Below are 26,527 nucleotides of genomic sequence, written 5' to 3'. Positions count from 1 at the left end.
TTGAACTTTCCCAGCACCATTTATTGAAGAGACTGTCATTTTTGCATTGGATATTCTTTCCTGCTTTGTCAAAGATTAGTTAACCATAGAGTTGAGGGCCCATTTCTGGGATCTCTATTCTGTTCCACTGATCTGCATATTTGTTTTTCTGCCAGCACCACACTGTCTTGATGATCACAGCTTTGTAATAGAGCTCGAAGTCAGGCAGTGTGAAACCCCCAGCTTTGGTTTTCTTTTTCAACATTCCTCTAGCTATTCAGGGTCTTTTCTGGTTCCATACAAATATTAGTATTATTTGTTCCAGCTCTGTGAAAAATGTTGTGGTATTTTAATAGGGATCGCAGAGAATATGTAGATTGCTCTGGGTAGCACAGACATTTTAACAATATTTTTTCTTTCAATCCATGAACATGGAATGCTTTTCCATTTCTTTGTGTCTTCCTCAATTTCTTTCATATGTGTTCTGTAGTTTTTAGAATACAGATCCTTTATCTCTTTAATTAGGTTTATTCCTATGTATTTTATGATTTTTCAGTGCAATTGTAAATGGGATCGATTCCTTAATTTCTCTTTCTTTCGGCTCATTGTTAGTGTGGAGATATGCAATTGATTTCTGCACATTGATTTTACATCCTACCATGTTGCTTAATTCTTATATGAGTTCTAGCAACTTGGGGGTGGAGTCTTGGCTTTTTCACATAAAGTATCATCTCATCTCCAAGGAGTCAAAGTTTGACTGCTTCTTTGCCAATTCGAATGCCTTCTATTTCTTTTTGTTGTCTGATTGCTGAGGCTCGGACTTCCAGTACTATGTTGAACAATAGTGGGGAGGGTGGGCAACCCTGTCGTGTTCCCGACCTTAGGGGAAAAGCTCTCAGTTTTTCTCCATTGAGAATGACATTCGCTGTGGGTTTTCATAGATGGCTTTTATAATATTGAAGTACATTCCCTCTATCCCTACACTGTGGAGAGTTTTAATCAAAGAAGGATGCTGTATTTTGTCAATGCCTTTTCTGCATCAATTGAGAGGATATGGTTCTTGTACTTTCTTTTATTAATGTGATGTATCATGTTGATTGATTTGCAAATGTTGAACTATCCTTGAAGTCCAGGAATAAATCCCACTTGAGGCTGGTGAATAATCCTTTTAATGCACTGTTGGATCCTACTGGCTAGTATGTGGCTAAGAATTTTGGCATCCATGCTCATCAGGGATATTGGTCTGTAATGCTCCTCTTTGGTAAGGTCTGTCTGGTTTTGGGATCAAGGTAATGCTGGCCTCTTACAGAATGATTTTCAAGGATTTCTGCTGAAAAGTTTGAGGTCGTTTACTCCTTTTGGCTACGGTGAATACTGATGATATGAACATTTGTATATAAGATTTGTTTGAAAATCTTATATACAAAATCTGTTCTGAAATCTTTTCTGTACATACCTCAGAGTGGAACTGCTATGTCATATGTTAATTCTAGGATTAAATTTTTGAGGAACCATCAAACTGTTTTTCAAAGTGACTAACCATTTTGCATTCCCACCAGCAATATATGAGATTTCCAATGTTGAATAAAAGTGAGAAGAGCTAGCATCTTGTATTGTTCCTGATCTTAGGTTGAAAAATTTTGGACTTCACCATTAAGTATAATATCAGTTGAAAATTCTTCATAAATGTCCTTCACCTTGCTTTCTAATCTGTTCTAATCTGTTTTTTGAGTGTTTTCATCATGAAAATGTGTTGGATTTTGCCATATGTTTCCACACTGAGATGGATCTCCCCCCTTCATTTTATTACTGTGGATATATTACACATTGATTTTTTTTTAATCTATTTTGAACTACCCTTACGTACCTGGGAGAAATGTCAGTTGGTCATGACATGTAATTGCATTAATACGTTGCTAGGTTCAGGTTGCTAGTATTTCATTAAAGATTTCTGCATCTATAGTCATAAAGCCATTGATCTACATTTCTTTTACTTAAGAAGATGTTTTTATCTGGCTTTAGTATCAGGATAATGCTGGCCTCATAGAATGGTTGAAAAGTGCTCCTTTCTCTTCTATTTTTTGAAAGTGTTAGAGAAACACTGATATTAATTCTTCTTTCAATGTTCAGTAGACTTCACCAGTCAAACGATTTGGTCCTGGCTTTTTCTTTGTTGGGAGATATTTGATTACTGACTTAATCTCTTTACTTGTTACAAATCTGTTGAGATTTCCTACTTCTTCCTCAGTCAATTTTGATAGCTTATGTTTTCCTAGGAATTTCATCTTGGTTATCTAAATTTGTTCATATTATTATCTTGTCCATAGTATTATAATCTTTTTTATTTCTGAGAGCTGTATAGTAATATCCCTAATTTTCTGATAATTTTCATAATGCAAGTCTTTTTTCTTTGCTAGTCTAGCCAAAGGTTTGTGAATTCGGTTGATCTTTTCAAAGAAACAACTTTTGTTTTCATTGATACTATTTATTATTTTTTTTAATTCTTGACTTCATTCATCTCTGCACTAATCTTTATTATTTTCTTTCTTTTCCTAGCTTTAGCACATTCAATCTTTTTTAGTTCTGTGAGGTACAGAATTAGGTTACTGGATTTGGGATCTTCTTTTTTGATGTTAGCATTTATGGCTATAAATTGTCCTGCAAGCATTACTTTTGCTGTATCCCATAAATTCTGGTATACTGTGTTTTCATTTTCATTAATTTCAAAGTATTTTCTAATTTCTTCTGTAATTACAGCCTTGATTCACTGAGTTTTTTTGAGCATGTTGTTTAAAATTTACATGGACTTCCTAGGTTTCTTTCTGTTATTCGTTTCTAGTTTCACTCCATTAGGTCAGATAGGATACTTGGTATGATTTCAGTCTTTTTTATTCTATTTAGATTTTTTATATAGCTTGACATATGATCTATCATGAATAATGTTCAATGTCAACAAGAAACGAATGTGCTTTCTCCTGCTATTGGGTGGTGTGTACTATATAAGTCTGTTAGGCCTAGATTGTTCTAGTGCTGTTCAAATCTTTTTCATTACTGACCTTTTTTTTTAAGTTCTTTTTACCATTCTCAAAAGTGAGGATAGAGTGAATTCTCAAACTCTTATGAAAAATTGTGTATTTCTTACTTTAACTCTTGTCAGTTTATGCTTCATGTATTTTTGAGGTTGTATTTTGGGTATGTATATGATTTTGATATCTTCTTGATGAAATGGCCCTTTTATGAAGATGTTAAGTATTGTTTCTTATAATATGTATCGACCAAAAGTCTATTTTGTGTTATATTAGTTTAGCTATCCCAGCTCTCTTTTGGTTACTATTTTCATGGATTATATTTTTCATCCTTTTGCTTTCAACATACTGTGAATCTTAAATGAGTCTCTTATAGATAGCATATAATTGAATCATGTATTTTTATCCATTCTAACACTCTCTGTCTTTTAATAGTAAAGTTTAATCTATTTAATCCATTTTCATGAATGCAATTACTATTAAGAAAAGACTTACTTCTGCCATTTTGCTATTTGTTTTCTATAATACTTAAATATTTTTGATTCTTTAATTTCTCCATAATTGCCTTCTTTTGTGATTAGTTAATTTCTTCCCCAAATGTATTTAGTTTCCTTATTGGATTTGTATTGGTATTTTTATTTTATAGAATTTTTCCTAGTGGTTCACTGGAGATTACAATTAACACCTTCATAAAAATTGAGTTTGAATTAAAATCAATGTAGTTTCAGTAGTACTGAAAAAAAAAAAACCAACAACAACAAATCTCTGTGCCTTTACACCCCTGCTCCCTCCATGCTGTCATTTTTACAAATTACACATTTATACATTGTGTGCTCATTAACATAGATTCATAATTTTATCCATTTAAAAATTATATAGAAAATAAAAAATGCAAAATAAAAATGCAATCACACCGACTTTTTTATCTATCTTTGTAGCTACCTTATTGTTTTTTATTTATTCATATGGCTTCAGGTTACTAATGTCCTTTCCTTTCTGCTTAAAAGACTACCTTTATTTTTTCTGATAGAACAGTCTGCTAGAGATGGAGCCCCTCAATTTTTGTTTATCTGGAAAATCTAAATTTCTCCTTTATTTTTGAAAGACATTTCAGCAAGAATTAGAATTCCTGTTTGAAAGGCTTTTTTTTTTTTTGTTTTCTTCTAGCATTTGAAATGTGTCATTCCACTGGCCTCTGGCCTCCATAATTGCGTTTTTTTTAAAGATTTTATTTATTTACTTGAGAGAGAGAGCACAGAGGGAGAGGGAGAAGGAGGCTCCCCACTGAGCAGAGAGCCCAACATAGAGCTCCATCCCAGGACCCTGAGATCATGACCTGAGCTGGAGGCAAATGCTTAACCAACTGAGCCACCCAGGTTCCTCTGACCTCCAAAATTTCTGATGAGAAATTGTTTTTATTGAGGATCCCTTACTTAATGAGTCACTTCTTTCTCAACTGCTTTCAAGATACTCTTTGTCCCAGGCTTTCAGTAATTTGACTATAATGTGTGGACTTCTGAGTTTATCCTGCTTAGAAGTTCATTGAGTTTTAGTAAATTATAAATTCATGTCTTTCATCAAATTTGGGGATTTTTAGCCAATGTTTCTTCAAATATTCCTTCTCTCCCTTTTACTCTTCCCTGTTACTCCTGGACTCCCATTATGCGTACATTTGTATTTGTGATTATGTCCCTGAGATCTATTAGGGTCTGTTCATTTTACTTCATTATTTTGTCTTTCTGCTCCTCAGCCTGAATAATCCCAATTGGCCTATTTTCAACTTCATGGATTCTTTCCTCTGCCAGCTCAAATCTATTGGTGAACATCTCTAATTAACTTTTCCTCTAGTTGTTATACTTATCATCTCCAGAATATCCACTTGGTTCTTTTTTATAATTCCTATTTCCTTATTGATACTCTTAATTTGTTGAGACATTAGTTTCCTGGTTTTAACTGTCCATGGAGTTTCCATTATCTCTCTGAGAATATTTAAGACAGCTGATTTAGTTATTGTCCAATAAGTCCAACATTTAAGCTTTCTCAGGGTCATTTTAAAAAGTTGTTTTCTTTTTTCCCCTTGCTAGTGAGACAAACTTTCTCTCTTTTTTTTCTTTGCCTGCTTCATAATTTTTGTAGAAAACTATACATTTTAAATAGTTTAACGTGAAATAAAAATACGATTACCTTCCCTCTGTTGGGTTTGTCGTTGCTGCTTGTTGTGGGTTGTTCTGTTTAGTAGTTCTTCTAAACACATTTGGCAATGTCTGTATTCTTTGTCATGTATGACCACTGAACTAAGTGTTTCATTAGCTTACTGGTTAACTTATGCTCTCTCCAAGTTATCTTAAATACCTAGAGTCAAAAGAAAGGGAAAGAAGGGAAAGGAAAAGAAGGAAAGGAAAGACAAGGGAAAAGGAAAAGGACAGAGAAAAGGAAAAAAAATACTCTTCTAGTCTTAGTAGACTGGCTCTCTGTTAAAGTATTCCTTCAACGCTTATCCAGGCTGTTTACAACTCTGCTTCTACTTTTAATTGTTGCCTGCACAGATCATAAAGGTCAGCCAAAGATAAAAGATCAGGGTCTTGGGTTTTCTCTGAGCATGTGCCTAGCTCTGGTCATAGGGGTGCACTTTTTGATTCTGCAGTATACATAAGAGCTTTGAAAAACCCTATTTCCCACATGTATGTCTTCTTTCCCAGGCATTTTGGTCTAACATTTGTCCCAACTGTTATTCACAGCTTCAGACAGTGGTGGCAAGTATATGCCTTTAAATGCTTTCAGTAAACATTGCCTGTAAGTGGTTCCAGCTGAGTGATTGCTCTAAGTCAGGCAAAACAAAGGCAAGGCTTTGTGCTGGTTCTTCAAGAAGTCATTAGACAGGTCAAAACACTGAAACACAATTCTTTGAGAATAAGGTCCATATTGTTTTCTCTGGCACTGGCAATCTGCACCACAAGTACAGGCTGCTCTCTTCATGGCCACCACTGATTTGGGGGCTAGAGGATGGCAAGCAGGCAATTCATAGTGCCATAGCACTCTCTTAATATAATACAACAGACTCTTCATTAACTTTTCCCTAGTTGTTGTTTTTTACTAAATTCAGATTTCTACAAAAGTTGATTCTGACAAATTTTTGCCAACATTTTTTTGAGGTGAAACAGAGCCTTAGAGAATTCTATTCTGCCATTTTCAATGATATCCTAATTCTTATATTTAAAAATGCATTTTAATAACAAATATGAAAAATTCCTCTTTTAAATAAAACTCATCTACAGCACCTTAATCATTAAAATTTGAACATAAAAGCAATTTAAGAAGAATGAAGGGTCCTTACCATTCCTCAAGAGATGTTTCAAACTGTAAAAATAAAAGATCTCAATAAATATCTCAAAAAATAATAGACTTAGCTTACATTTAACCTCACTGATAAAACCATAAGTACTCCACTTCACAGACCCCATTATATTTTTGTCAAACTATATTTTGTTATTTCTAAAACAGATACATACCTCTACTACCTAGTCCTTTCATTACTCCCACCGTATTGTTCTTACCTTTCACCTGTGTTTCTAAATCTTATTCCTTCATCAAGAGCTTACTCAATGCCACTTACTCCCAAAAGACTTCCTAAATAATCAGAAGTGCATTATATCCATTAATTTTTAATATATAACCAAAGGGTGGAAAACATTCTGGTATGTTCATAAATACTTAGTTTTCCACAGTGTCCCTCTTTTAGACTATAAACTTCATGGTAGAAGTCACGTTCTACAGAATATTCTAAGAGTATCCTGGGCTATCAGAGTCACAAATTACCAAAAACACAAGGGATATATAGTCATAATGTTATAGGCTTCATAGATAATCTCTATAGGTGTTAGCTGGGCATACATGGTTATTTTAATTCTACAATACCTTCAAATAGGCCTCGTGTTCTAGACATGAATTTTATCTCAATTAAAAAAATTAAGAAAATTGGAACAAAGTATGGCCTTTGGTAATAACATATCAATACTGATTCATTAATTGTAAAAATGTACTATCTTAATGTAAGATATGAAAATAGGGAAAATGTGGCCCAGAGTATATATGAAAGTTGAGAATTATCTTCTCAACTTTTCTGTAAGTCTTAAACTGTTATAAAATAAAGTCTATTTTAATAAAAGAATACTATTTAGGAGAACATAACAATTAATTAAAGGAAAGTAAATTATGCTAATGAAAAAAATAGTACGGCCATGGCTTTTGAGTTATTAGATTAAATCCAATCAGATTAATATGAAACTCCAAAGTTCTTATGTGGATTATAACATTTTGGACTAAAAAACAAACGATCCAAAATGCAAAGACAGTTTATAACAGTGTTATAGACTAAATTGTGTTCCTCTAAAATTTGTATATTGAAACCCTAATCTCATGTGACTGTATTTGAAGATAAGATCTTTAAGGAGAAAATTAAAGTTAAATGATGTCATAGAATGAGATCCTAATCCAATAAAACTGGTGTTCTTATTAGAAGATAAAAAGACACCAGAGCTCTCTCTCTCTCACTATGTGGGCATAGAAGAAAGGCCATGTTAGGACACAGTGAGGAGGCTGTCTACAAGCCAGGAAGAGAATCCTCAGTAGAAACCAACTATGACAACACCTTGATTTTGGACTCTAGCCTCCATAACTGTGAGAAAATAACCTTCTGTCTTTTTTTTTTTTTTTTAATGGCAGCTTGAACAAATTACTACAGGAAAAAGTTTAGGATAAATACTCAGGTCTATTACTTATGGAACTCTAAGTACCTCTCAGAACCAAGAACTCAAAGAGTAAAGCAGAAATGAGAAGAACCATAAATTAGGAAACTATCCCCAGGAAGAAAAATTGAGTCCTAAGCAAGAAACTTTTTAGATTCACATGTGGTAGACCTAACACCATGTACCCTCATTAATTTTGAATTTCAGGCATTAGTGAAAGATGTATCTTTCATTTCTCCCCTTTTTGAATAACAGTATATAATGTGATAATTTTGTTCCTGCCCCACCACTGCTGCTAAGTATACAGGAGCAGTATTTACCATCATTTTAATTCACAGACCATCAGGTCAAAAGAAGCTGAAACCAGAGAACTTCATCTGCATCAGATCTGCTGCAGAACATATAATCATAGACCTCTGCATGAGACCATAACAGAATAAAACTTTTGGGGAGTTGGTGATTATAGTCTGCAATTAGATGAGCTGTTAATCATGTTGCCAATGGACTAACTGATAGATTGATTGCTACACAAATTGTTCCCAAAGAATCACATCTCCTGGCTTCCCCATCTTGTCTAATATTCTACCATATTAAAAGAGGGTTTGATTATGTGCTTTGCTTTGGCCAGTAGGATATGAGCAAACATAAAACAAGCAAATATTTTAAGCTTTTGCCCATTGAGATTTGTCCTCCTAGAACACCTCCCAGACATGGGTGTGAGGCCATCTTAATCACCATTTCAAGTTGTTAGCAGATGGGTACATCTATATGATTGGCCCCAGGCAAGAACTAACAAAATTGCCCGTCTGAGCTCAGAACAAATTGTTTAATAATATTCCTATAAATGCTTGTTCTAGTCACGAAGTTTTAGAAAGAGAGAGCCAGAGAGACTGAGAGAGAAAGAATAGTTGTATGTATGCCTATATCAATAGCTAAAGAAAAAAAACAGTGCTTTATTGTTCTGAAGAGATTTTTCATTAGAGTAATAGGGACCAAATCCAGATTGTAATGAATATATGAGCATTTGGGAGGTGAGTAAACAAATACTAATTTTAGGTAACCCTTTTTAGATGTTAAGTAAAACAGGAAGAAAGAGGAAAAGGGATATATTTAAAGGTATGTGTGGGATTAAAAAAATTCTTGAAAACAAGAGAAACATTCAAAATTTAATATTGTAAATATTGACAGAAGTGAGTTAAGAAAAAAGAAGGAAATTTGGACGATAGATATGAACACCTGATGGAACAAGATCCTTACAAAAGCTGAAGATGGAACACAGGTAAGGGGAGTAGCCACTGATGGGGGAAGGAAATTTTCCATGGAAGGACAAAAGGAATAATATTTATGGAATTCAAGGATGTTCCTAAGTGGGATAATAGGAATATGAAGCATTTCTGTCATCATATCTCCTATTTTCTTTGGGAAGTGAGAGGTGAATGAGTAGTAAAGTAGAGGATTTGGAGACTTGAACAAAAGAGAGGACTGGAGTAGCCACCAGAGAATACTAGACAAAGTTCTGGTTGACAAGCAACAATTTCAGAGCACTATTAAAGGTCCCATTGAGGTTGGAAACAATGTATCCATAACATTTCAAATTGGGATTGTTGTGTAATGTTCTCTAGCACTATTCAGCAACCTGGGGTGTAGGAGTAGAGATGGCCGACCATCAGAGAGATCTCATCAGGACTTGCATTTTGTCAGACTAGAAAGATAAAAAAGTAAACAACCAGATACACCAATTAATGAGTGTTTTAAACAGATGAATTCATTAGTCAAGGAAGTAAAGGCAAATGGGGATGATAGATAGGAAATAATGGATATTTCAGGATTTGAAGTGGTCTTAAATTTCAAACGAAATGTAACAGAATTAACAGAATTAGAGAACTCAAAGTATCAGAGGTTTGGTCAGTAGGGTCAGATGATTAAATATTACTTTTCAGAATTGAAAACATATATGAAGTGGTGTAAGCTCAGCAAAATTTTATAATTGGAATTTTAAGCATTTTAACAGTCATATTTGTGCGGTCCTCAGAGATGAAATACTCTCTGGAATACATGACCCAGAGTGGTGGAGAACAGGATGTTCTGAGATATCAGACACACTGTCTGGAGCCAGCTCTGCCACTGACTATGTGATCTCCGGGAATATCAACCTCTGTTGTTGAGGAACTCAATCCTCATCTGTAGCTGGGGTAATGGCAGTTTCTAAATCACAAGGTTTCTGGAAGGTTTCAATGAAATCATACATATTAACTATTTAATATAGCCTATGATATATAGTAGGCACCTAATTGGTAATAGCTGTATCACTGTGATTGTATAATACATTCTTTATATTTTAAAGAATGATTTCTAAATACTTTCTATGTCATCCTTCCAAATCATGGTAACATTTTAATGATATGTATTGATTAAGTGAAGAAAATTTCAATTCAGTAGAAAAACTCCAAATTAAATAAAGCTATCTCTAGGCAGTCTAGAAAAACAGGTGGAAGAAAAATAAAACAAAACCTTTTACTCATATGGGAAGATATCCAGGTAATTATTTCCATCATATTGCCATGTTTTCTCATTCCTTGCAAAATTATACAGAACATGTTCATAGTAGCTCTACTTTAAAGAAATTTTTTTCAAAATTCAAAATTGCAATTAAACTGCTATGAATGCATTGACAAGCTTATGGCAGATTCATCTCTGCTAATCACAGGCTTGACAGCATTCTTTGTGACTCTAACGGAAACCACTGTGATTTAATGGGCAAACAAACCCATAATGGTTGATCCAAAAAAGACTAATCTTTCACTCATTTAATGTAGTCCATACCCAAAGTAGATAATAGCCTTACAATTAGTTATAGAGCTTTATCTAATAAAAGCTTTAAGTGATCCTGATTAAAACAAATAAGCATTCACAACCATCCATAGTAGCCCCCAGCCCCAGGAAACTAATCTGCTGTCTCTACAGACTGACTTATGTAGGACATTTCACATTAATGGGATCATACAACATGTGTTCTTTTGTGATTATAGTAATGATCACACAACTCTGTAAATACACTAAAAACAACTGATTTTTACACTTTAAATGACAAACTTTTCTGTATGTAACTTATCTCAATAAAGCTGTTTTAAAAATCAAGCAGTTTATAGAAAAACACAATTGACAATTTAGACAAAATTGAAAAGCTTCAATTAAAAGAAGAAAAACTGCCCACCTAGAAAGGGCATCACTTTCTTTCTCTTTGTCTTTGACTCCCCCACAATCCCATCATAAATGTACTCCTTGCAGTCCCCAAGAAAAACCCAATAGGTAAAGGCAGTGACTGGGACTACAGACAACGAATTAATAAAATTGGAAAATGTTAAACTCCTCCCAAAAGTACAATCAGCTGATAACTTTTATTAGATAAAATGCTTGTAAGAGGTAAAAATGTTGAAAAGAAATGTCCTTTTTCTGCATTTTGTCCAGGCATTCTGGAATTATCAAAATGCACCCAGACACACATTTATAAAAATTTGGCATTTTCTCAGGAATAATTGTACACTCTAAATATTTCTGACACAAGTAACCTATTCTATTTGAAACTAGATTTTATGCTTAGATTTAACTAATTCTGAATTATGATCTACAGGAAAATATAATACATAATCTTTTCTCAAAAACCCAGACGTGTTTACTTTTTGGAAGTAACATATCTTTGTAGCTTTTGTTTATCAAAAAAAATCACAAACTTTATTTTTAAAATTTCCTTCAAGTCCTATTTCTTAATTTTCTTTAAATTTTTCAATAAAGACTATGAATGTAAAGTTGTCTAATCAGTACTAATAAAAGTTCATTTTTCCAAGTAATACTGGAAAGTTCTTTTCATTTTGTGGGTTAGCCAGAAAAAAGAAATCTGTCTTTTTAAATTATATATATTTAAATATACTCTATTATCAGTTCAACACTAGCAAGTTTAACGACCAAATACGTAGTCAAAATAAAATAACATTTTTTAAAATTTAGAAAATATAAAAAGCCTAAATTAAGTACTGAATTTTTTTAAAAAAGATTATAAGCATTAATTTCACAATTAATCTTTTAAATAAAGTTTATGTGTATATTTACTTGTTAACACATTATTATATTTATTACAGTTTTTGTCTAAAAGTGTATTTATCTGACATTGCTACTCGTGTATTTCATGTTGTCAAACTACCAACAAACATTCCATGTCAATGTGAGAAATAAGGCCTTCTTTTGTCCATAAGGCTTATAAAACAGAAACTGAAAGGGGCTTTGGAGTCAGAAGGAACTCGATTCAAATTCCAACTCTAATGTTTACACCTGTATGATGGTATATAAATTACTTGACTTTCCTAAGTATTAGAATTTTCACCAATAAAGTAGGATTCCTGTGAAGTACAAATATAGAAATATACATTTGGTAAGTGATTAGAAAACAGCAGATGTTTTTTGTTTTTTGTTTTTTTTAAGATTTTTTATTTGAGAGGGAAGGAGAGAGATTGAATGCATGGGGGTAGGGGAAGAGGCAGAGGGAGAGAGAGAATCTTAAGCAGACACTGTGCTGAGCACATAGCCCAACATGAGGCTGAATCTCAGGACTCTGAGATCAGGACCTAAGCTGAAACCAAGTCAAATGCTTAACCAACTGTACCACCCAGACGCCCCTAGAAAATAGCAGATGTTTGGTAAGTGGTGCTATTACTGTATTGGGTGGATAGGTGTCTCAGACGTATGTAGAAAAGAAAGGGTCTGCTTCAGGTCCTCATTTGTTTTTCCATTTATTGAGCGCCTACTATCTATCAGGCTCTAAGCCAAGCACCAGAAGACAGAAAGTCACTCTGATGCTGGTCTTTATAAGGCTTTTTTTGTTTATTCAGCTGGCTCAATTTCATAACACATTTACATAAGAAAGACTCCTTTTTTTCAGTTATCCTAAAGCTATAAAATAGTTTACTTTGTGAATTATTTTATCTAAGGCAAGCTTTTAGCTGGCCTATTATCCATAGTATTTAACAGTTTATCAACTGCTCAGAATCCCAAGTGGGATTGGGTAAAAAACAGGTTTTAATAAAAGACAGTGGGTTCAAATCCCAATTCTATCTTGTGATCTTGAACAAGTTTCTCAACTATTTAAGTTGTTATTTCCCCATCTAACAGTTAGATAAAAGAATAACCATTTAAGGGGCATGTGGGTGGTTCAGTTGGTTAAGCATCTGCCTTCAGCTCAGGGCATGATCCCAGCATCCTGGGACTGAGTCCCGCATCAGGCTCCCTGCTCAGTCGGCAGCCTGCTTCTCCCTCCCCCACTCCCTCTGCTTGTGCTCTCTCTCTCTAATAAATAAATAAAATCTAAAAAAAAAAAAAAGAAAAAGTATTTAAAAATAGTTTTGAGTGATTATAATTGTTAATATAGCTATTATAATCATAGGTATTGGAATTATTAAAAACCTATAAATCTATTTTCATTATTTAAAAAACATGTCTAATCATTAAGTAAAAACATGTGAGGTATATAGAATACCATATGAATAAAGATTAATTCTCTTCTACCTACTTAACAATATTTCTCAAGGCCCAGGATACCATCAGACCTATGACCCACAAAGCACTTTCTGAAAAGGTACGCTGATTTGGAGAAACAAAGATAAATATAATAAATATAAATAAATATATACTAATATAAAATGATGTAAATACTATTATAGAAACAACAATAGCTAATATATATTGAGTGCATATCATATGCTGGCATTAGGTCCAACACAATGGCATTTTCTCCATTTTTATCTGAAGTCATAGAATACATGGCTCTGAAGTCTGCAAATTTTTTTTTAAGATTTTATTTATTTATTTGACAGAGAGAGATCACAAGCAGGCAGAGAGGCAGGCAGAAAGAGAGAGAGGAGGAAGCAGGCTCTCCGCTGAGCAGAGAGCCCGATTCGGAACTCGATCCCAGGACCCTGAGATCATGACCTGAGCCGAAGGCAGAGGCTTAACCCACTGAGCCACCCAGGTGCCCCTGAAGTGTGCAATTTTAAGGACTGTACTCTAATGCCTCTTGAAAGAGACATCACCCTACCTCAAGAATCATGACTATCCCATCAAAACTTTCTCAGAGCCAGATCCAGTAATTGTGGTGAGGGAAAAGAAAGAGCACAAACTTATCCTCCTGCTTGGGCAATCTGATTTTGCACTAATTGTTCAGAATAAGCTTAATAAAAGGTATAAGAAGGTATTTATCATTTCTAAATCATCTGAAGATAACTGAAAGTTACAGTGGTCTCAAGATTGAAGTCCCTTAAGAATAATAAAGGCAAATAGGTTAAAAGGACAGGAAGAATCATTACATTCTCTTTCAACAAGACCTATTAAGTATTTCTTCAGAACAAAATAACTCATTAAAAAGGGCACGCTGTCCTTTTACACACCAATTTCCTCATCTAATCATCTAATCAGTTTGGTGTCCCTAAAAACGATGTAAATACTATTTAATTTACTAGTCAAGTTGGCTTATGGAAATTACTACTTAGCATTATTGCCTCCGGATAAGGAATAAACAGGTAGGGAAAATAATCTATTTAGTAAGGTCGTTCCACCTTTATGAAATGAGACTATCAAAAACATGTCTAGATTAGTAAATTACACAACTGAGCAAACATTCTATAAAATATTTCAAATATCATTAAAAAAATAACTCCCTGGGTTCTTTAAATAACAGCCCTTACAGGATTTAGAGAGCTTACAAAAATGTTAGCATTTTAAATCTTACCCGTTTCAAATGCTCTTGTATTTTAGATTCCAAATCTTCAATGTGTGAAATCATTTTGTTGACACATGGTGCTGGGATGTTTACTAAAGCACAGCTTTGACGTCGACATGGGTAGCTAAAGTAAATGCCTTTATTCACCCCTTAAATATAAAGCAGATAGGAACTAGTTAATAGTTACATGCAAAATAGTAAACTGTGATGTTCAGAATACATAAAAAATATTCTGCTTTATTAATATTAATACTTTTTAACTTTCTTTAATATACAAATCAATAAATATTTCAGAAAATAATAGAATAATAATGATGTTAAACTTACATAATTACATAATGTGATCCATAACATCATAAACTAAACATTGAAAACAACAACTAATGAAAAAAGGCAGAAAACCAGTTAATCCAACTGTTTCTAAATAGTTCCTGAATCACTTAAAAAATGACTTTGAAATATATTTTAAATTCTCCCTTCAAAGAAAGTCCACATCTTCCAGTGTAAATAATATCCAACCACTCATGCATTGAAGAAGTTCTTCTTTAAAACCAGCATGAGTTTCTCTTGCTGAAAAAAAAAATAAAATAAAAGCAGGTCCCCTTCATCCTTATAATAACCTCATTTTCTACCTTCCATTTCTGAAAATTGGAGTCTCATGCAAAGAGTGATTGATGTTCCCACTACAGCATTCAAGTTGTACTCATCATAAAATCCACTCAGTCCGATGTGCCTCAGTGATTCTAATCCTGGCATGTCCCAAATCAACTGAAGGTTGCAGAAACACAGCAAAGTTGTCCATGAAACTCCACCAAAGTGCTTACTTGCAATCCTTTTGCCTCTAAGGACTCTATTGGGCTGGATTATAGCTGCAATCACTGATCTTAAATGCAAGACACAAAATAGGCTTGGTGCCTCAGTGAGAACAGTGTGATGTCCTCATTTCGGATGACCTTGAAGAACACAGACCTTATGCTGTTGCCCCAGACTGTGCTTTTTTGTTTCAATGCCAAGCCAGAGACAGTAAATACCTACAATTAAACAGCAATCTTTCAAATATCTTTTAAATAAAGTCTCATAATACCCCTCCTCCAAAAACAGAATCTCTGTAAAAATAGCCTATCTCCTTCACTTATAAACAAAAGTATTTACCGTTATCCCATATATTACATATACATATATATTTTAACATTTTTTTAAGAACTAAGAATATGTGCCAATCCTGGAACTATGCTAAGTACTTTCGATTCTACATTTTATTTAATCCTCACAACAAATGAAATGGGATTATTACCTTGATTTCACTGATAAGGAACAAAGGCTTAAGAGAATTTAAGTTATATAATACGTCTATATCTACAGAGCTGGTAGGTGAGAGAGCTGAAACTTGAACTGTATCTCCCTGGCTTTGGAGTATAAGCTATACCTTGAAGGTTGTTTTTATAGTTTTAAAAAAATAGCAAAATAAAGAGAAGCAAGCCTAAAACTATATTTCAGGGCAGTTCAAATGTTCCACATTTTCATTTGTTTTTGAATTTTGGTTGTTCCTTTAGGACATCAGTCTTGATATTCTAATGTATCTTAGTTTTCTCTGACTATACTCAATACATATATTTGCTACGAACATTTTGTGTGTTATATTCCATCTTTCCTCTTTAGTTCATACATGGATATGTATTTTCATCTCCATAATAGTCATAGGACTTAAGAACAAGCTGGTGAAAATTACATATTGATCTCCTATCCAAATACCTTGATAAGGGCATGTTGCCCTTCCCTCTAGTAATAAGAAAGTTTTAATACATATTTAACAACCAGGCAGTTGTCCTTATACTCAAAACATTTGTTTTGCTTCATTAAATGTGGAGAAAACAAGGATAGTAATGACTCATTTAACATTTTTCTGCATGTGCTACTCTAAACCTATTATGTGAATACTAATTAATTTCCATAGCACCCTACGGTTTAGGATTAACATTTTACATACGGTAAAGTGGAGAAAATAAAGATACTATGAAGTTAAAATTTGCACTAAAAGTCTGTAAAAGACATGCCATCATAAGTAGCCAATGCAAAACAGAATTCAGGAGTTACTATCACTGTTTTTATTCTAATACAGATGTAGTGAAAGTTAAAACTTTCCTTTCTGTTTCTTTTTAATTCTACCCAGCTTAAAGAGATACTCTAGATCACTAAACTGGTTCATTCATTTTTGACATTTTTAACATTATTTGACTAACTATGCTTAGGTTAAAACTACTCAAGTCTCTAATCTCACATTTCTCACTTAATAAATGAACGGGTTGGTGGGGTATTATATAAAATCCTTTTTATCTAAAATTTCATGATACAACTAATTAATGATTTTAGTCAAACATATTGACAGAACTCTTGGTGAAAAGCCTGTGCACAAATGGTCAGGGTGAGTTTATTTTTTCTAAGATTTATCTACTTTGTGGGGAGGGAAGAGTCGGGGAAGGGAGAGAGAGAATTCTCAAGCAGACATCCCAGTAAGTGCAGAGACAGACATAGGGCTCTGACCCCAGGACCCTGAGATCAGGACTTGAGCTGAAATCAAGAGTCAGACACTTAACTGACAGCCACCGAGGTGTCCCATAAGGTGAGCCGCTAAAGACTTAAGCTCAGGCAAGACTTTCATCCTCTTTAAACATCTGCCCAACTTTAACTTTCTTGCTCAGAATCAATGCCTAAGAAGTAAGTAAGATCTTCCTGGATCTAGGCTACGTTTGAGGTTTGCTGAGGCTCTGCAACTATGGACTGGCTAATTATGTGGGCAAATAAATAAAAATACTATGTTTATAAACTGCCAACTCTCCTTGCTCAATGAAGGTGATCTTTATGTAATTTATTCACCCAGCCTTTCCTTCCTTCTCTCCTGCTTTTAATACATGGTTTCTTTATGTCTATCATCCCAATTATTGTATCATCCCTTTATCTCAACTCAGCACTCAGGAGAAGACTTCTCTTGACACAGATTTGTTTTTCACATTCTATTATCCCTTTTAACATCCTGACTTTCTTTCCAAAACGTAGAAAATGTCAGTGCTCTCAAGCTTAGAAATAATTTCTATTCCTTGCAAAGCCTCTGTCTGATTAACAAAAAATACGTTGTTTTTTGTTTGGTTGTTTGTGTGTGTGTGTGTGTGTGTGTGTGTGTGTGTTTTACAGAAACAAAGCTTCCTTTAGTTTTTGTTACACACTTGGGGGATCGGGGGTCCAGGGGGTACCTTTCCATGATATTAGAGTTACTTTATTTTCATCGAAACTTACAACATTGAAGGCACTTATCACTAAATACATAAAATAATATGCATAGCCTCTAGAGTCGGAGATGGCTAAAGACTGCATCTACTCTAACCACTACATAAATGGCTCTGTTCAGTGTTTACCTATATCCATTCCCTTCAGTCTTTTCAAAACCTGCAATTTCAGTGTATTTAGTTTTGCTTCCCTTAAGTAATCACAAGTCTTCCTATTACTGTGTCTGACCACTTCCTACAGCTACCATCTTACAGTAAATTTTGCTTTGACTAACAATTCTTTTCAAATGAGCAATCTATACCAGCAGGCACAATATTCTCGCATCCTGATCTCTTCTTCAAACTGAAATTGCTATGCAACTTACATGGCTCTTTCCTAATGAGGAATTCTTGAATCTTTCAGACATTTGGCTAAACCTAGTTATAGCATTTTCTATCCCTTTATTAGTATTCGGCTGTGTCACACTTATCTATTTCCCCACCCATCTTCCTCATGAAGTTCTGCATTCTTTATGGAGAGAAACTATGTTTAGTGCCTTCAAAAACTGTTGAATGAATGAATGAACACCTCTTTTTTAAATTTTACCATGCTGAAACCTGGCTTCTGTTCTCTCAACTTCATGAAGTCTTCATTCACAAACCCCCATTAATCAGTATTTCCACTACCACTGGTGAAGAAGTAACTAAGATTGAGTCTTCCAAGTCTGGAAAAAATAAGTGAGACAACTGTTTTCAGACACTAGAAAACAGGAAAGCCAGCTTTTGATTCCTGAGAAAGTAAAATTCTTAAGACTGAGCCCCATAGTCACCATGCTCTCTGCCAAGGGGCAATTTTTCAACTAAAATATAGAGATCTGGGGAAAGAAAAGAGCATGGAAATCCTGCTGAGATAAGGGGCAAAGACTAGTACCATGCGTAATGGAAACAGAATCTTCAGGGCAAGAAGCTGAAAAGGACATAGCCGTGCAGAGAAGGGTTCCCAGAAATCCATATGAGTGCTCTCTGCATTTGTAGATAAGGGCTAGACTGTTTTTGTATCCAGAGCAAAATTACCTGAAGGTTAACAGAGAACATGTGCCATGGGATTGAGAAAGGAACAAAAACACTAGAGGTTGAATGGTGTTAGTAAAAGAATAACAGACACATACACCAGTGGAACAGAGTAGAGAGCCCAGATATGGACCCTCAACTCTATCCTCAAATAATCTTCGACAAAGCAGGAAAAAATATCCAATGTAAAAAAGACAGTCTCTTCAATAAATGGTGCTGGGAAAATTGGATATGAATATAAGCTATGTATATAAGAATGAAACTTGACCATTCTCTTACACGATACACAAAGATAAACTCAAAATAGATAAGACCTCAATGTGAGGCAGGAACCTATCAAAATCCTAGAGGAGAACATAGTCAGTAACCTCTTCAACATTGACCACAGCAACTTCTTTCAAGACATGTCTCCAAAGGCAAAGGAAACAAAAGCAAAAATGAACTTTGGGGACTTCATCAAGATCAAAAGCTTCTGCACAGCAAAGGAAATAGTCAACAGAACAAAGAGGCAACCCAAGGAATGGGAGAAGATATTTGCAAATGACACTACAGACAAAGGGCTAATATCTAAGATCTATAAAGAACTCCTCAAACTCAACACACACGAAACAGATAATCATGTCAAAAAATGTGCAGAAGACATGGACACTTCTCCAAAGAAGACATACAAATGGCTAACAGACACATGAAAAGTGTTCATCATCATTAGCCATTAGGGAGATTCAAATAAAAACCACATTGAGATACCACCTTACACCAGTTAGAATGGCCAAAATCAACAAGACAGTAAACAACAAGTTGGGGAGGATGTGGAGAAAAGGGAACCCTCTTACACTGTTGGTGGGAATGCAAGTTGGTGCAGCCACTTTGGAAAACAGTGTGGAGATTCCTTAAGAAATTAAAAACAGAGCTACCCTATGGCTCTGCAATTGCACTACTGGGTATTTACCCCAAAGATACAGATGTAGTGAAAAGAAGGGCCACCTGTACCCCGATGTTCATAGCAGCAATGGCCACAGTTGCCAAACCGTGGAGAGAGCCAAGATGCCCTTCAACAGACGAATGGATAAAGAAGATATGGTCCATATATCAATAGAATATTATGCCTCCATCAGAAGGGATGAACACCCAACTTTTGTATCAACATGGACAGGACTGGAAGAGATTATGCTGAATGAAATAAGTCAAGCAGAGAGAGTCAGTTCATAGGTTTCACTTACTTGTGGGGAATGAGGAATAACATGGAAGACATTGGGAGAAGGAGAGGAGAAGTTAGTTGGGGGAAGTCAGAGGGGGAGATGAACCATAAGAGACTGTGGACTCTGAGAAACAAACTGAGGGTTTTGGAGGGAAGAGGGGTGGAAGGTAGGGTGAGCCTGGTGGTAGATATTATGGAGGGCACGTATTGCATGGAGCACTGAGTGTGGTGCATAAAACAATGAATCTTGGATACTTAAAAAAAAAAAAAAAGAATATTGGTGAGGGATGGGGAGAAAAACCTTAGAACTCCAGTACTGACTTTATATAGAGATTTCATCAGTGCCTCAAAAACACTCTCTTGTGTTACAGCTTAGAAGGAAGGAATGTACACTAGAGTAAGATAAGAGCTCCTCTAGACCCACCCAAAAAAGCTTAAAATCAAGCTATAATATAATATATGCAGGAGACAGAATTTAGCCAAATTAGAGGGGATTGGTAAATTCCGTGTGTGTGTGTGTGTGTGTGTGTGTGTGTGCTCACACAGATTAGAGAGATAGTTTTCTATAATATGTATATAGATATATATCTATATATAGATTTATATATCTGAACTTTTGCATAAAACCAACCACATACCACTTTTAGGTTGATCAAATGATTGACTGAGCTGCCTGCTAAGAAAAGAATCAATTTCTTTCAGAGAAAGATAACAGAATCTAGAGTCTTCACAATGTACTACACAAATACCCAGTATTAAATCATACAAAGAAACAGGAAATTGTGTTTTTAAAAGTCTAGAAAAAAATCAGTAGGAAGCCCAGAAGTTATTCTATATACAGCAAGGATTTTTTTTTTGATATATAGCAAGGATTTTAAAGTACATATTATAAATATGTTCAAAAAGGTAAAGAAAAAAATACGTTCAAGTAATTAAAGGAAAATATGGCCTTAATAAGTGAACATAAAAGGAGTGGTAGTATAAAAATGAAAACTGAAAAATGAAAACTAAATGATAATGATAATTCTAAATGATAATTCTAAAACTGCAAATAAGAAAATCTAAATTAACAAATAAATTGGTTAGACATAACAACCAATGGACATGGTAAAGACTCAGCGAATGTGTAGATGAATTGAAAGAAATCACCCAATCTAAAGAAGAGAAAGAAAAATGAAAAAAGAATAGATCCTGAAAAAACTGTGTGACAATGATCAAATAATGTAACATGTGTAAAGTTAAGGTTCTTCAAAAACAAGAAATCTGGAGTGAAAAATATTTGTGGAAATAATGGCCACATTATTTCACAATTTGACGAAAAAACATTTACATATCCAAGAAATTCAGCAAATCCCAAACAATTAAAATATCAAGAGAACTAACTATATCTAGGAATATCACAGTCTAATTACTGAAAAACAAAAATAAAAAGGAATTATTTAAAGTAGCCAGAGAACAAAAGGGAACATGACATAAAGAGAACATGGATATGAATAACTGCTACATTTCTCATCAGAAAAAAGTGCAAGCCACAATATAACAGAAAAATATCTTTAAAATACAGGCAGGCAGGCAGGAAGGCAGGAAGACAGAAAGGAAAGAAGGAAGGAAGGGAAGGAGGAAATACATTAAAGAAAAAAATAATAAATTAGACTTCATCAAAGACAAAACATTCAACTCCTTAAAAAGATATTTAAATAAACGAAAAGACAAGCAAGAGAATGGAAGGAAATATGATTGCAAAGTTAGAACATGATTGGAGAACTGGAACTTTTAATCCCATTCCAGACATCCAGATAAGGGAGAAGGGCTGGAGGTTGATTCAACTGCCAAAGTCCAATGATAAGACTCCATAGGGCGCCTGGGTGGCTCAGTGGGTTAAAGCCTCTGCCTTCGGCTCAGGTCATGATCCCAGAGTCCTGGGATTGAGCCCCACATCAGGCTCTCTGCTCCACGGGGAGCCTGCTTCCCCCTCTCTCTCTCTGCCTGCCTCTCTGCCTACTTGTGATCTGTCTGTCAAATAAATAAATAAAATCTTAAAAAAAAATGACTCCATAAAATCCCAAAAGGACAGGGTTTGGAGAGCTTCCAGGTTGGTGAACACATGAGTATTTGGGGAGAGTGCAAACTCAAAGAGGGCATGGAAAAATCTGTACCCTTTCCCCTACTTTATTCTATACATCTCTTCAATCTAGCTGTTCCTGAGTTATATCCTTTTCTAATAAACCAGTAATCTAGTAAGTAAAAATATTTTTCTGAGTTATGGAAGCCATTCTAGCAAACCCAAGGAGGGGTGTTCATTGGAACCTCTAATCTACAGCTGGTCAGAAGCACAGGTGATAACCTGGGCGTTTGATTGGCCTCTGCAGTGGGGGGAGGGGAAGCCTTGTAGCACTAAGCCCTTAACTTTCGGGAACTGACTCTATATCCAGGTACAAAGTGTCAGAACTGAGTTGAATTGTAGGACCCTAGCTCATGTCCAAGAATCGCTTGGTAGTGGGGAGACCTCATGCTCACACATTGGAATTGGGTATAGAACCTTTTAATTACTTTGTGCTATCTTTGTTATTACTCTATATAGCCACTCTTTTCTGTTGTGTTGTACTAATTGGTTTGCAGTTATATTTTATCTGGACTGCAAGATTATACACTCTATATAAAGAAAATTTCTTAAATAACTCTATAGCCTACTAGTACATATATATTCTCCAGTGTCTTGAATTAACTGTTTCATAAACCAATCATTTGGTATTTTACAAAGTTTGCCCCAAACTATGGAAATAAACCCCAAGCCAGATTATTAAAATTCTAATCAACATTTCTGCTGGAGAGAAAGAGATAAAGAATCAGAATGTCACCTTATCCCAATTTTATCCTGTCAAACTGAAAATCTCCAGAGCAGAAGTTTATCAAAATCAAGATTAGAAAAATCAAGATCAGAAACACTAGTAAGAGCAAGAGCAAATGTTTTATGGATTCTTAATTCTGGATTTCACGCCATGAAAATATTAGTCTTGCTTCTTTTTTCTTCTAAGAAACAAATCCTCAATGAACTGAAAAGGATCTAGGATCTGCTAGTCTTGGCATAAGCGATAAAGAAAATGCTTATTTTAAAAATTTTTAACATTTCTGAAATTATAAACAATTCTTATAGCCTAAATACAATCAACAGTACATTATTAATAAAATAGATTATAGGGGCGCCTGGGTGGCTCAGTGATGGAGCCTGCATTGGGCTCTCTGCTCAGCGGGGAGCTTGCTTCCTCCTCTCTCTCTGCCTGCCTCTCTGCCTGCTTGTGATCTCTGTTTGCCATATAAATAAATATTTTTTAAAAAGATTATAAAATTATATTCTTAATATTATATTACTATGTTAACTATTAGTGATATTTATGATTCATTTCTTAATACAAATATAATATAGACATCAGAAACGAATGCATAAATATAAATATAGCTTACAAAGATAACTACATAACTTACATTCAGTCCTTACCTTCAGTATTTGTTATTTTATTTTCATGAAAAATCTCAATGTCTTCCTTAGGGGCACCAAAGAGAACCAAAGCTTGTGATGTGGCATTGTCTTTTAAAAAGAAAACAAAAATCACAGTGAGCAGTTAATATAAATTTTTAAATAAGCAAAATAATGCATAAAACTATGTGGTTAAAGTATTGTCCTTGTAAAAGCAATTATAATTCAAATATTAACCAAACCCCACAGCAGAATATATTTAGGTGTTTTCTCTGGTACTTCAATTGGGTTAACTCTCAAAAGAAGGTATTCAAAATAGCACTCATCTATTAAAAGCAAACACTGAGAGACTGTCCAAAGTGACATTACCAAAACAATGGAGCAGGAAACTCTAGCTCCCATCCTACAATGAAACTCAATAGTTAAATGGCTATGAACAAACAAAAAATAGTTCTGGGAGAGCTCAGGAATTCACTCAACAAACTTCAGCAACACAGCGGAACAAAAAAGCCTGTGTATAACCTCACAAAAAGGAAAGGAGGACAGTTTCATTTTGACTGCAGCATCCCTTTCACCAGGCCAACACTGCTCAGCACCAAGAGGGAACACTCCAGCTTGAAATAGTTCCCCTCACTGAGAAAGGGAGAACAGGGTGGAAGAACAGCTTCCCCACCCTTTTGGACACTGCACAAAGGACCTGCTCTGGTTTCATCTTACTAAGAGATAGGCAAAAGCAAGACTTATGGAAATGCTTTGAACAAGGAAGAAGGGCAGAGGCTACCAATATAGTCATACAAAGAAAGTGATCAGAATTCCCAGTGGCCTGCTCTGTGGAGGATCCCGCGAGCTTTGCCAGCACAGTTTTCCTTCTAATATGAAAGAGAAAGAGTTTCCCAGACAAACCAAAGTGAGGGAGTTCATCACCACCAGACCTGCTTTACAAGAAATGCTGAAAGGAGCTCTTCAAGCTGTAATGAAAAAACTTTAATCAAAACATGAAAATATTTGAAAAAATAAAACATGTCAGTAAAAATAAGTATATGTCAATTTCAGAATACTCCAATACTACAATATAGAGGTGTGCTAATCACTTAACTCAAGTATATAGATTAAAGAAATATGAAAAAATAGCTATAGCTTCAATAACTTACTAATAAATGCACAATATAAAAAGATGTAAATTGTGACATCAGAAACATAAAAAGGAAAGAATAAAAGGGTAGAGTTTTTGTATATGATTGAAGTTGTTATCTGTTTAAGGTATACTATTATAACTACAAAACGTTTTGTGTAAGCCTTAAGGTAATCAAAAAGCAAAACCTATAATAGGTATACAAGAGAAGAAGGGAATCAGAGTATACCACTATGGAAAATCAATTCATTAAGAAAGACAGAAAGAGAGGAAGAAATGAACAAAAGAAGTATAAAACAGACAGCAAATAATCAACAAAAGTCCTTAACTACCAATAATCATTTTAAACATAAATGGATTAAGTTCTCCAAACAAATGGCATAGAGTGGCTGAATGGATTTTTTTTTTTTTTAAAGACCCAACTATATGCTACTAAAGACACATTTTAGCTTTACTCAGAGTGAGGGGATGGAAAAATATATTCCATGCAAATGGAAACAGAGATTAGAGGTAGCTATACTTCTATCAGACAAAATAATCTCATGTTTAATAGCATGAAAAAGGGCTTGCTTCCACAGCACATATACTAAAATTGCAATAATGCAGAGAAGATTAGCATTGCCCCTGTGTGAGGATGGCACACAAATACAATAGCATGAAAAGAATAAAATACTTAGGAATAAATTTAACCAAGATAGTGAAAGATTTATATATCAAAAACTATAAGACACTGATGAAAGAAACTGAAGAACACAAATAGATGGAGAGCTATCTTGTGCTCATGGATCAGCAGAGAAATTTTGTTAAAATGTCCATTCAATCAAACCCTATCAAAATCCAATGGCATTTCCCACAGAAACAGAAAAGAATCCTAAAATTCTTATGAATCCACAAAAGATCCTGCAGAGCTGAAGTAACCATGAGGGGGGAAAAAAAGAACAACGCTGAAGGCATCACAATTCATTATTTCAAACTATATTACGAAGCTATACTAATCAAGAAAGTATGGTATTGGCATAAAAACATACACAAAAATCAGCAGAACAGAACATAGAGCTCATGAAAAAAAAAAAAACCCATACATATATGATCAACTAATACGTGAGAAAGAAGACGGGACAGTCTCTTCCATAAATGGTATTGGGCACCACCTCAATTCCAAATTCCTTATGATCCTTGCTTTAAATTGCCTACCAGGCATTATTTATGTTTTACTTACATGTCCAGCTAGGACCTTGCCATTTCATTTGGGATAAATTTCTCTGTCTCCTCATTTTGTCTCCTTCTCTTGTATCTATTTCAGTGTGTTAAAGTCAGTTATGTTTTCTGTTCTTGAAAGTACTGACTTTGCGTAGAAGAGGTCCTAGGATGCCCTGCAGTGCAATATTCCCTGTTCACCAGAACCTGGCACTTCAGCAGAATATCCTATGTGTGGAGTTTATTCCCAGCTATTGTGTCTGAGTCACTTTTCTTTCAGAGTGTTTGTCTGCACTGACTCTCTGCCTGCTGTGGGCTGTCCTTGCTCAATCTGGTGTTAGTGGAACTCAAGTAGGCCAGCTCTGAGCGGGGTAATGATCATAAGGTTACTGGACTTGAGAAAAGAGTAGAAGACATGAATGAGACTCTCAACACAAAGATAAGGTATAACATAGCAGAGAAAAAGGACTCAGTAAATGAAATGAAAAAAAATACTTGATGAAATGTGGCAGAAGCAGAGGAATGAATTACAACACAGAGTAATAGAAAGTAATCAAGCTGAACAAAAGAGAGAAAAAAGCATTACACAAATTGAAAATAGATTTAGGGAACTCAGTGACTCCATCAAACATAATTAATAATGTTTGTATTATAGGAGTCCCCGAAGAAGAGAGAGAA

General features: G+C 34.7%; 1 protein-coding gene across 1 annotated transcript in view; it reads right to left on the bottom strand.

Moving 5' to 3' along the window:
- The window catches only part of CCDC178 (coiled-coil domain containing 178), a gene marked incomplete at both ends in the record, with an annotated part of 413,121 nt that overhangs the window by 369,665 nt on the left and 16,929 nt on the right, over positions 1 to 26,527 (bottom strand). The window contains 3 exon segments of the mRNA XM_080821927.1: positions 6,340 to 6,362; positions 14,526 to 14,665; positions 23,542 to 23,631. Coding sequence (XP_080678053.1) covers positions 6,340 to 6,362; positions 14,526 to 14,665; positions 23,542 to 23,631 — 253 coding nt within the window.

The sequence above is a fragment of the Martes martes genome (genome assembly GCF_963455335.1).
Source record: "Martes martes genome assembly, chromosome: 13".
Taxonomy (NCBI): domain Eukaryota; kingdom Metazoa; phylum Chordata; class Mammalia; order Carnivora; family Mustelidae; genus Martes; species Martes martes.
Note: the sequence above shows the minus strand (reverse complement) of the source record. Positions and strands in the feature narration are given on the sequence as shown.